This window comes from Alligator mississippiensis, chromosome 12 (genome assembly GCF_030867095.1).
Source record: "Alligator mississippiensis isolate rAllMis1 chromosome 12, rAllMis1, whole genome shotgun sequence".
Classification (NCBI taxonomy): Eukaryota; Metazoa; Chordata; order Crocodylia; family Alligatoridae; genus Alligator; species Alligator mississippiensis.
The window spans coordinates 63,425,496-63,437,913 of NC_081835.1; the positions used below are offsets into that span (position 1 = coordinate 63,425,496).

At 48.1% G+C, this 12,418-nt stretch overlaps 1 protein-coding gene across 2 annotated transcripts in view; it reads left to right on the forward strand.

Annotated features, from left to right (window-relative positions):
• The window catches only part of CCDC187 (coiled-coil domain containing 187), a 55,615-nt gene that overhangs the window by 21,472 nt on the left and 21,725 nt on the right, over positions 1–12,418 (forward strand). For both annotated transcript variants that reach the window (XM_019475878.2, XM_059715678.1), the window contains 5 exons: positions 3,031–3,188; positions 9,687–9,784; positions 10,510–10,620; positions 11,084–11,202; positions 11,636–11,769. In XM_019475878.2, coding sequence (XP_019331423.2) covers positions 3,031–3,188; positions 9,687–9,784; positions 10,510–10,620; positions 11,084–11,202; positions 11,636–11,769 — 620 coding nt within the window. The remainder of the gene's footprint in view (positions 1–3,030; positions 3,189–9,686; positions 9,785–10,509; positions 10,621–11,083; positions 11,203–11,635; positions 11,770–12,418) is intronic.

The following is a 12,418-nucleotide window of genomic DNA, read 5'->3' on the forward strand; positions in this document are numbered from 1 at the left end:
CTCATCTACTCAGTGCTCCGAGACGGACTTCAATTCATGCTAACGAATTCAGCATGCTGCCTCCTGCAGCCACTGCCATCAGACCCAGCAGAGGATGTTGCTTTTAAGTGTATGTAAAGGATAATCCGTTCTTATAGATGAGGTCGCTCCACTTCGAAGTTACAAGTGGTTTTTGAAGTTACAAGTTATTCCAGAAGCAAACAGGACTCGTAGTAGAGATGACATCTTTTATTAGACCGACAAGATCTTTGCAAAAAAAAAAATGTCTTTCCTTGCAGGTTCTTCTTAGGGAATTGGGTGTGCAACTCCCTGTGGACAAGGCAAATGCCAAGTTCAGCTTTCTACTCGAAGACCACGGCGATGGTCGCAGGCTAGGAAGATTGCTTAGCACACCTACATTCCTAGCTACCTGCCTACCCATATTCCCTGCTTGGGATCCAAATCTCAGCAATGTCCACAGAGGTCTTTCCACGGTCAGGAGTGGGAGAAACACAGGCCCTCTCTCAACCAGGGGCAGCTGTGCCCCAATATAGACCCTCCTGAAGCAGCAGCACAGGCCCTTAAGAGACCAGCACTCAGTGCTAATGCAGATAGCAAACGGACAGCATTTGCAGGGACCAAGATTTGAATTCCTTCCTAGGAAATCTCCTTTGTCTCCCCCCTCCGCTCCACCTTGCACCTGCTTCTGAAGACAGCTCAGGCACGAGTCATAGGAGCTGCTCTAATCATTTTAGCTGTTTCTGGGTCATTCTGTGCCAGGAAAAACAAAGAAAAGCTTATTAATGAGAAAAATGAAATGAGATTTCCCTAAGCTGATTGTTGATAAAAATGAATGTGCAAGTGTTTCTCCCGCCTCTCTATAAAAACATCTGTCACTGTTTCAGGCTGTCGCCGCCTCCCTGCCTTGCTCCGAGCTGTGGCTGGGTCAGTAACTGCCTATATTCACACGTTCCTCCCTAATCTTTTTAGCTCAGCTTTGCACGGGGCCTTTTAAAGGACTTCCAAGCAGAACCTTTGGCAAGGGAGCAAACTGGCCGGGAGGTGGTTTGAGCTCACATCCCGGCTGCAAGTGGTCTCCCTTCCCCTACCCACAATGCTGGGCACAGCGCAGGCACCTTTGGATCTCAAGGCTGCATTGCTAGATGGGTCCCAATAGCAAAGCATTTATACCCATTGCAACCTGGCTCACCACAAGCCCCTGCACCACCATGCAGACAAATACAAGCCATTGCATAGGAAGGTTTCTAGGAGCCTTGCAAAGGTTAAATTGTGGCGCGTGCGAGTGAGCCCTGATTAGTTAAAAACTCAGAGGCAGACATTTCCATTTTTCAGCAGTGGTGAAAAATGCAGCGCTCAGAGGACGTGGGCCTTTTAATTGGCAATTAGGGTCATTCGTTTTTTCTGTGTCAGAGAGGTACAGGGAAGGGGATTCTGTACACCGCCTGCTAAGATCGTTCGGTCAGACTATAGTCAACTCTTCCATCAATGGAAATTTTACAAACGATAGTTGAATAAGAAGGGTTAATCCAACGTTGTGGAGTCAAAAACAACTTGTCGGACTACCTGCGACTTTACCCATAGAAAGGGCAAGGATTTCTTAGATAATATCTTTTATCAGGCCAGCTATGCAAGGATGCACTTACAACGCGTGCTACCCAGCTATGTGTGAGCTCAGAGTGCTTGTTAACAGACACAAACAGGGAATGGGACCTCAAAGAAATGGTGGCTTTGCTAGCCTGCTGTGTGTGCCAGCAGGCTCATGCCACAGCCTTATGGCCAGGTCAGGGATAGCTGTCCTTTTGTCACTCAGGACATTTTTGCCTGTGTAGTTCAGGGATTTCACCCCTTGCAAGGGCTAAATCAATGCAAACTCTGCAGCTCAAAGCCCAGAGAGCTGGATGCCCAGTCTTGGAGGTCTCTCCATCCCAGGGTGCACAAGTCTGTGGACGCTTCACCCCAGGAGAAGGGGAGCTAGAGGAACGAGGTCCACCCTCTCCTCTCGGCACTGGCCCCAGGACCCTGCATTAGGCATGCTATGACCCTTTCCTCCCATACTGCAAGCCCTTTCAAGGACCCCGTATCACCTTCCCTGGTTATCAGGCTAAGTTGTCCCTTCCAGTGCCTCTTAACCTGTATTTCTGACATCTCTCCAGGACAGGCCACAGCCTCCTCACCAGTCTACATTGCTTTCATAATTGTTGTTCTTAACATGGTGCTCATTCATACGTGGGAGACAGGAGGCTGCCTTTCATTAACCCCTATGGGATGCTTCTGAGTGGGGAAGTGCAGACGCTTTTGGGTCACTCAGGTAAATGGACCATGGGGATAGATCCTATGATCCCATTCCCTGAGTTTCTGCCAAAAGGTGACCATGTTCTCAAGTCCCTTCCTTGACCCTGGGCTGTTTCTCCATCCCACTCTTCAGTTAGTACACTTTTGCTGTTGCAAAAAAGCATCTGGCTAAGAAGGAAAAGTAAGCCACCAAGATGAGAACGTGTGGGTTTTTCTCCCCACAGAGCCTCAGTTCCCCTTCCTGTAAATTGGCCATAATACCAAGACTACAAACTTTTGTGGGCCAAGGATCATCTTTTGGTTCAGTGGTTGTCTGACCAAACTCCACCACAAAGGAGCCCTGATGGGGACGGGCAGGCTTTTCAAATAAAAAAAGCTACCAAAGGCTTCCTTACATCCCGGTTAACCTGTTCATGTTCCCAAGCTGCTCTGAGACCCTCAGAGGAGTCGTACAACAGGAGCACAGTGCTATATGTCAGATGCTGGAGCAGGTGTTAGCAATGCCAGCGTCCACCGGCAAGTACAGAATCAGGCTTGCCTGGGACATCAGGTCGACACAGGGGCAGAAACATCCCCTGGGTGTAACCTGAGCTAAGGCAAGGGAGCCCCAATTCCCAGGCCATCCCAAGGTCCAGATATAACCCTGCTCCATGCTAACACAGTGCAGTTTTTGTCTTGTCTGCCCTCCAGTAAGTGTCTCTCTCTCTATGTGTGTGTGCGTGTGTTGGCTTAATTCAGTCCATGGAGAGCACCAGCGGAGCAAAGGAATCGCTGCGCCTCCGAGCTTTGGAGAGAGGAGGCCGCTACGGTACTTCCTAAACAAACTCTGGGAACTTCAACCAGTCGCCGGTCGGGACCTTGCACTTCTGCAGCCGGCAGGATTGAGAAGGACTTGGGTAAGTTGATATTCGACCAAGAATTCAGAAAAATAGAGTAGTCGCTTAATACAATTGATGCATTTAATATGCTCTATGCAGTCTGGCACTAAAAGACCATCTTAGGGGTTTTGATACCAGTTGGCACCTGCCCTCGTCTGACTTGATTGGAGTTCTGGAATCCAAACAGCTAAAACCATTGCTGAAATGTCAACTGTTTGATAAGTCCTCTTCCATTTGCTGGCCAGGTCTAATTTTTTGACACGCACATCTTTTGGGAAGAGATGCAGATGGGCTGGGACACTTCCCCGCTCTCATCTTTTCTGCAGTCCCTTTTAAGGGTCTGGGACCGATCCTTGCCATCACCATGTTGCATGCTAATCGCCCCAGGTAGACAATTGGGGGAAAAAGCAGCAAAGAAGTTTTGTTAAACCCATCCCCTAAGGCCAGTGGCTTTGTTGGGAGTGGAACTGGGGAATCCTGGGAGGCTGGCTGGTGGGAGGCCACAAAATAAGGAGACCCACGTATTTTGCATAGAGACAAGGGAAAGTTTGCGGCCGAAAGGGTTAAGCAGCAAACAATAGCAAGCCAGCTTCTGGCAGAAGAGACCTCGGCTTGCTTGTACCAAACAGTAGCAGATGGCGCATTGTTTTAAAGGCTTTCCAGAGACAAAAGAACAAGATCAGATAACCTTTCCCTGACAAGGTACTTAAAAAAAAAAAAAAAAAAAGCTCTTGCTCTTATCACAGATTCTTCATCATTTCCCCACAAGATTTCAGACACAATAGCAGATTTTGAGAGGGGCGAGGGTGGTGTAGCCAGGCTCTACCCCAGCCGATAGGAACGTGGGAGGGGGGTTGTATGCTTGGGCAATACGTCTGTTTGTCCAAAATGTTTCCCATAAACAGAGGGCATTTCATTTACTCAGCATGAAAGGATATGGGTCCCAGTTCGGGAGCCTTTTTGCAAACCCCCCCCACTTACAAGTTGAACGATAAAATCCTCCGCCTGACTTCCGTGCAGAAGAGCCCGTTGCAAACCGGCGGCATTTGCAAGAGTCAGGAGAAGGGAAGATTCAATCCAACCCTAAATTGGATCCCAAAGCAGAGCAGTTTCCAGCCTGTGTTGCTTCAAGGCAGCGTCATGTCATTGTTTCTAGAAACTGTGTTTTTCCCTCCACTCGCCGCTGGTAGCAGAGGGAAGAGGAACGTGCAGAGAAGAAACAGCGTGGTGCTAAGAGAGTGCACATGCTTTCCTCCAGCGCAGATTGTATAATGATAGGCAATTATATAGCATGCTGCAAAATATAAATATTTACCTTTAAAACATGTACGCGCTGCCTAAGTACTAATTGCGGTGGGGAACACATGCTAAATATTTCCTGTAGAAGACAGGCTTTACGGGATCATCAATGCCTGGCAAGCACAACCAATGGCAACAGAGTGGAAACTTGCACAACGTCTAGTATTTGTCGCTATCTGCTACCTAGAATCGAGTCATTGGGCTCATCCCCGACTCGCGACATTGTTTTTTAAACAGTCCAAATAAATGCAATCCCTTTCTGATATTATAGACTGCCCATCTCAGCCATACAATGCTTTGTGCACCATGACAAACTGAGTATATTCTCTGCAGAGGACCACCAGAAAGGCACCCCATGGACAGTAGTGGTTTGTTTAAGGTTTTGGGGTTTTTTTAAATCACCCATGAGCCACGTTTTACCTTGACATTTAAGGAAATGTCCTCCTGATTTCGATTGCCTTGGATCCATACACTGCATATATCTCCCCCCATCCATCACCCCCCACTGAAGCAACAGCCCCTTTTGGTAGGACCAGGGCTGCATTTTCCCTCTTCCCGCTAGCCCTCCATCTCAGGGAGAACTCCCCATCAGCCTAAATGAATCGTTTCTATAGGAGGTTTTGCACAGAAAATGTTCGTAACAATCCTCAAGTTCATTTGGGGTCACATCTTGCTTCTATTAAACACAAAAAAAACCCCAAATCACTAAGTTTTCGAGGTTAGGGGACCTTAAATCCATGGTCCTCCAAGACTGACATGCTTATAAGGGAGATGGTGAAGCACATTTAATACCTGTGAAGTGACTATTCACTGCCTGGTCTGGGTACACCTGAAAACTATAATGGTATGGGTTTAAAAACAGATGTCAGTATATCATCATCATCATCATCTCCTAGGTGCCTAAATCCCTTTTGAAAAAAAGGGACTTGTACTTCAGGCTATTTTACACCAACACCCAAACCTACCACCCTCACACTCAAGTGGCATCTTTCTAAATTAAGAGGACTTGTGAAGGGTTTTTAAACCCGAAAGCTTGCTATAAATTTGTTCCCCCAACTATTTAAGTTGGTCTAATAAAAGATGTCATATCCACCCAAAGTACCTTGTGCGCCTAGGTCCTGAGACCAACACGGCTACAACCTGCACCCCTGGTTAAGACCTTGCCTGGCATAGTTCTTCGCGTCGATGTGATATCTTTTATTAGACCAACTGAGTAGTTGGGGGAAAAAAAGTTCTTAGCAAGACGTCGGTTAAGATCTTGTCGGCTCAGTAAAAGTTTGCCAAGCCACACTGCCTTTTTCATAGGCTAGAATGATATTTGGGTTTTTCTACAGTGAAAGACAGTGGGGTTTAATTTGCGATTCCATGTTAAATATTACAGAATTAGGAATGAAAGCAAAATGCAATCCAACCCCCCCTTAGAAATACAATAATTAAACTAGTAAAGTGCTAGTAAAGACATAGGAAGACAAGGTTCTTTGGGGAGATGTGATCTCTTTTATTTACCAACTAAATCACTGAAGAAAAAAAAAAAAGTTCTTTGCAAACTTTTGGGCACAAACACCCTTTGTGCCCAAAAGCTTGCAAAGAACTTTTTTCCAACTATTTAAGTTGGTCTAATAAAAGAGATCACGTCTACCCAAAGAACCTGGTCTGCCGATGTCCTTAGACCAACACGGCTACAACCAACACCCCAGTAAAGAGGTAAGCCACATTTCCACCTGTAGCCGCTCTTCATAATATTTTGCAGCACTAGAGGGTGCTGCCCTCTTGTTTGTAGAAGAAGGAGAAATAAGGAAGTTCGTAGACTCAGGATGGTAATAACACTGCTTCAATTAATTGTTCTCAGATGTAAAGCTTTGAGATAACAGACTCCCTAGTGTTGCATTTCAGGGGCTACAGTAGAGACAGGAGCAGACGCAGCTTGTGTTTGCCAAGGACTTGCAGATAGGAGCTTGACAAGGTAACAACCAAATTCGGTTTGGTTTTCCAACAGGTCAGGCATCATTGCTTTTTGCCATGAGAGCTTTCCCTGCGGTGGTGTTTCCCTTACACCTGTAGAGGCCAGAGGAGGGGGGCAGCTGTGAAGCTCCAGGGAATATGCAAGAAGCCAGGATGGGCCAATAAAAGACATTGCCAAACAAAATGTGTAGTTGGCAGAGGCATTGCACATGCTTTTGGGCAGTAAATGCCCTTCCTTAGGTCTAGGAAAAATAGCAGTGGAGCTCATCTGAGGAGAGAGAAGTCACAGGTTTACTTCGTATTTAGTTTGCCAGGTCCACAATACTGACTTGTAGCTTCTCCATCCATGGCTCTGGTCCGTGTGTGTTGTCACTGTGCAAACTACCACACATCATAGAAAATGAGGGTGGGAAGGGACCCCAGGAGGTCGCATCTAGTCCAACCCCCTGCCCCAAGCAGGACCAGCCCCAACTACATCATCCCAGCCAGGGCTTTGTCTAGCTGGGCCTTAAAACCTCCAAGGATGGAGACTCCCCCACCTCTCCGGGTTGCCTGTCCCAGTGCTTCACCACCCTCCTAGTGAGAACGTTTTTCCTAATATCCAAACAAAATCTCCCTTGCTGCGACTCAAGCCCATTGCTCTGTCATCTGCCACCTGGGCACGTCAGCTGCAGACCCAAGCGCGATGCAGGGTTGCCTGAGGAGAGCCACATCCGACCTGTCAACTGACCTTGGATCCGCCACGTGTGCCAAGGGATTTAGACAAAAGCATACGAAATTCAAGAGGACAGAAATAGTGGGCAAAGCTAATCCCAGCGTTCAGCAACCAGACACTGTGAAAACAAGGGGAGAAAACATTCAAAACCGCCTGGATGCCAGCAAGAGAGAAAGAGAGAGAAAAAAAAGAAATGGCCATCTCATGAATTATTCCAGTTTTGCTCTTTACCTGAAGTTTAACATTAAGGGAGGAAGCCTAGCAGGATTGTCGCCTTCAAGTTGCACTTACACACATTTAAAGTTGCAAGTGTGTATCTTTGTAATAATTGGGTTGGACCGATTGCTGACACTGGCAGAAAATAGGAAGGCTGCCCTTGACTACGGCACCCGTAAGTGCTTCTGTCTAACTTCAAGCGATTAGAAAAATGAGACTTTTAGCCCAGCTTCTTTAATTATATGTAGCAAGGATTCTACAGGGCTGTGCTGAGATTTTGCAGGGGCAGCGGAAAGTGATTTAATAAATAGCTATGGCATGCTGTTTTAATAGGAAACTGTACTGGATTGTGTGCATCTAGAGAGGCAGTAAAATGCCATTCATCAGAATAGAAAGGAGGACGTGAAATGTAACCACTCAAGTGGCACTCTGAATGCAGGACGCTTTGATGCCTAGGGTATGGTCAGGCAATAGCCACAGCTGGGAGAACAAGAGGATGTTGGAGAAATAGGATTCATTTAAATGGGCTTCTGCTTGCTGTCACTCCTGGCGTATGGAGGCTTTAGGTGCATTTGCAGCATTTTCATGGGTGATTTGCTCGCTGGGCACCTGCCTGGGCTATATTCACCCTTCCATACATGGACTGAGGTCCTGGGCTAAGCCAGCCACAAATAAACTTCCATGCACACACTCTGCCAAGATGTTCCTGCAACTGTTTGAAGACAGGAGGTGCAGAGCCCAGAGCGACGCTGTCACTCGTGTTGGTGGAACAGCTTTGGTCCCAGGGACGAACACAACCCTCACCTTAAACTTATGTTCAAGAGAAACGAAACAGGATGCTGCCAGCATCTCCAGTACTGGAGGGAAAGTACGAATGTGCACAAGTTTGGAGGCAACCACTGAGACTGCCACCCGGTTGCATCCTGGAGGATCTCCCTACAGATGCCCGATGAGAAGCTAAGAAAGGTCTGATGTCAAAACTGTAACCACAAACAAAGGAGCCTTCGTCCTTTCAAAGATGGACTATGGAGAATCAGTACTGGGATTTGCAAAAGTCAAGATCCAAACCCCTCTGCATATCTGGGAAACGTGGCTATAGATCCTGATTGTACCTGGAGTTTGCAGGTAGGCCTGTTTCTATTTGCGAGGGACAAGGATCCACTTCTGACCTTTGTTTCTGGCAGTGACGCAGCTCAAGGTAAACACCTGACCTGCTTGAATAGGCAGATCCATCCACCGGAGCATTTTAAATAGCCCAGAACGTATTGCTGGTAAACATTACCTCACTGAGGCAGCAACAGATAGAAACCCTGGGATTAGGCGGTAGCAGCAAGAGGCACACCTAGAACAAGAACAGGTTTTCCCTGCTCAGAAGCGAAAGCATCAGTTCAAGGCCAGGACAAGGTTTCTCTCCCATGACCCAGTGGAGGAGTCTCAGTGGTCCTCACAGAGGTGTGAGCAATGGGGAAGCAGACACTGTGACGATACAGCCTGGCAACTGCTGAACAAGGTTGGAAAGTCTTATTCTCTTATCTCCTCGGTGGGCCTGATCCGCTGGGCGCAGCCCAAAGAGGATGGGGCTACAGGCACTTGGTGGTCCTACTTGTTCCCCCATCCACGTGTCACATATGTTAGTGCTGAAAGGGAACAGCAAATCCTCTTTGTTTCTTGCGGTGGAGACACTCTTCCCCCCCCCCCCCCCCCCCCCCCCCCCCCCCCCCCGTGCATGTACAGCACCTAGCACACCGCAGGGGCCGTCAGGTTTCATGCAACAGAACATCGACCAAGACCCTGATCTAGCAAACTGGCCCTTTTCAGTACAGCACTACAGCAAGCATGTCAGTCCCCTTGGCTTTGATGGGGTGTGCCTCATGCATTGAGACACCAGGGCAGTGCAGACGTGCACGGATCCAGCTGTGCACCTTTTGGCTAAAGAAAGCTGCTCCAGCACCTGCAGTTGCCTAAGGACACCCTGCACACACCCATCTCACTTCTTGTGGGGCTGAGCCGGGACAAGGAAGCTCATCAGTATGGTGCGCAGAGGAGCTGGAGGGCAAGGGTCTCTTCTCTTGGTGCGTCCTAGAGATTTCTGGACAAGTGCTGCATCCTGGAGGCACGGCTAAGAGATGTGTACCTTGGAGTACAGGCTTCTCCACCTTTACCTTCCCTTTGACTGGCTCTGAATGTACTAGCCTTTTTTTTTTTTTTTCCCCTCCAGTCGGTTCCTTATTAAAGACGCAGAAATCAGTCTCAGAAATCCTTCAGAATGGAGCCTCGACTAAAAATGGTGACTGATGCCATCTCCCTGTCCTTTTTTTCCCTAGGCAGAGGCGAGCCTGCCTGCAGAGATGCAGAAGAGGGATATAGGAGCCATCTCAAGAGCATAAAGCAAGCGTCTCATGTCTTGGCTCTCAAACTGCAGGTACAGCGTGCGCCCGACGTACATGAAAGCTTACGTCTAGTTCGTCTGTATGAATTAGTGAGTCAGGTAGGCCAGGCATGCTTGCATGTGGCCTCTGTTTTTGCACTGCTGTCACAGATTGGCTCCTAATGACATCTCTACTCTAAGCAGCTGCCATTTGCAAAGAGATTTCTAGCCCAGCAGGCCAGGCAGAATAGCCCCTGTGGAGTATGAGGTTTTCTGCAGCGAGAGGCAGTGCCCTGCCATGCTGCTACTGGAACCAGTGCAAGCACTGGTGCTGACTTCAGAGCAAGCAGGATCATCTCTGGAAACAAGCACACTGTATCTGCATTTCCTTTGGTTTCAGAGTCTGCGGTAAGGTGTTCCCAAGGGCCAAGTCCAAAGAAATTAAGATGCCAAGTCTTTGACTTGAGAAATAGCTTTCTGGACCTGGCCCAAAGTCCCTTAAGTACCCAAGTCCCATAGTCAGTGGGACTGAGGCTCTGGAATTGCTTTGAAGCTTTTGCAAGTGTTAAATCAGGCATCTCTCTGTAGCACCTCTCAGCATATCCTCTGTGAGCTGGTGAGTGTCAGGGGTATAATGTCCCATTTCCCCCCCAAGTTCATTCCTGTGGTGAGAGTCTCCTGGATGCCATCCTCTCGAGTTAGCTCGATGCCAGCCTGATGAGAAGTGACGCTCGCTACCTTCAGTCGAAAACCTTTCAAATCCTGTTTCCCAAACCCAGGCCCATCAGTTCCAGCAGGAAAGGCAGCTGGCAGTCCTCAGTGAAAAGGCCAAGCTGGAAGTCCAAGAGAGCCAGAGGTCTTTGGATGAGTTGCTCAAGCACCATGTAGAGGTAAGAGTCAATGGTCCAAGCAGCAGGACAAACTGAGCCGTCACCTCCGAGTTGTGCCAGCTCCTTTCTGTCTTGCTCGCCTAAGCCTCACTTTGAGGGCCCGTTCTTGGGATACTTTAAGAAACTTTCTAATGGCAGCTCAGATGAAGGAGAAACTTCCCGTAGGCTGGGAGACGGACTAGAGGGGAAGTTCAGTGCAAAGGGACACATCCTCTTCCTCAGGAAAGCAGCTCCTGATAGCTCCAAGCTTTGCCTCTTGTTATACCTTTCCTCCTTACACACACCACTGTTACTTTGTTGTACCTAGCTCATTCTTTAATATCACCCATTAAGAATCAGAAGTGTGTGAAAGGTACCATAAAAAACAAGATCTATCCCAAGAGAACTACATAAAGACTCAGAGCTATCACCTTTAGGACAGCTCACCCATTGCTATTACAGACCATCGATTCTGGTTTTGCAGGGGCTGGATAGCACCAGTGCCGACTCTGCTGTCAGATCAAGATTCGAACTTGCCAAGCAAGAGCCAAGGCGGTGTCGACTTGAAGGTGATCCCAAAAGAGAGAACGCAGCTGCAGCCAGGTATGGTAGGCAGCACCCGACAGGACACGCAACCGTGTCAGCCCACTACCTATTTAAGACAGGATTAAAAGGTGAAAAATTGGCCTGTGCAACACAGTGACACAGGAGCACATTTCTGTGACCTCAAGGAAATAGCCATTGCAAGGAAGGTGGCTCGCACAGCAGCTGCCCTGGACACAGTGTTGTGTCCCACCTTTTTGCGGTTTCCCCCTCTGCACTAAACTGTCCCTCAACCCATTATGCTATGAAATAACTGTTCACATGCACAACATGCACTGCTGAATAGAAGTTAGTGACACTATTTTGAGAGGTCTTGAGCTCTGCTAGTGAGGCATGCTCTCTAACACCGACGTATTGGTGCTGTTACTGCACTGTGCAGCGACCATTGCAAATCATCACATCAACATGCATTTGTCTTCTTCCTCGCTCCCAGTACGCCGGGGGGACGTTCACCAAGGCCTTCTGTGCAGAGGGCAGAGACGGATGGCAATACGATGATCACCCAACCAACCACAAAAAGAAGAGCCCCAGGGGAAGCCAACCTGGATTCCTCCACCCACCGACCAGGTAACTATCTCACTGGGCAATTGGTGGCCACAGGATGAAGTAGAAGATCCTGCTGCATATGTGGGGAGAGGGTCAGCATTTGGGGGTGCAGCAATCAGCCCAGATTGCAGCAAACCTTTCATTGTGCTCAGAACATCTGCCAAAGGAGGATCCATATCAACACACACACACACACACACACACACACTTATAATGCCAAAGCAACATCTTTACCTTTCTTATCAAGCCACATCCCTTGGATAGCTGGGATTAGTGACACCCGGGCACCTATTCACGGGCCCCACCGTTCAGTGCAAGATGGACGACATACCTGGTTTCCATTCACTGTTGGAAACTTCATGATTTAGGCCCATCAAGGGAGAGAGGTGACATCTGTCTCCAGATAAAACTACTCAACAACCGACTTTATGCATCAGGCCTATAGTCAGCTCGCTAGGGGAGCAGAACATCTCTTGGTCCGGTCTCTACAGGCAAGACTGAGCATGGGCATCACTGTTATATATCATATAGATAACACATGATCTCCAGAGGCAAGTAAAAAACAAAAAACCTGCTTGTTTAAACATACAGCAGTAGTTCATGTTGGAACAGCCATTAAGGCACAGGAGTGAACCAGATTTCCAACCCTGCACTTGCATTGTCCGCAGTA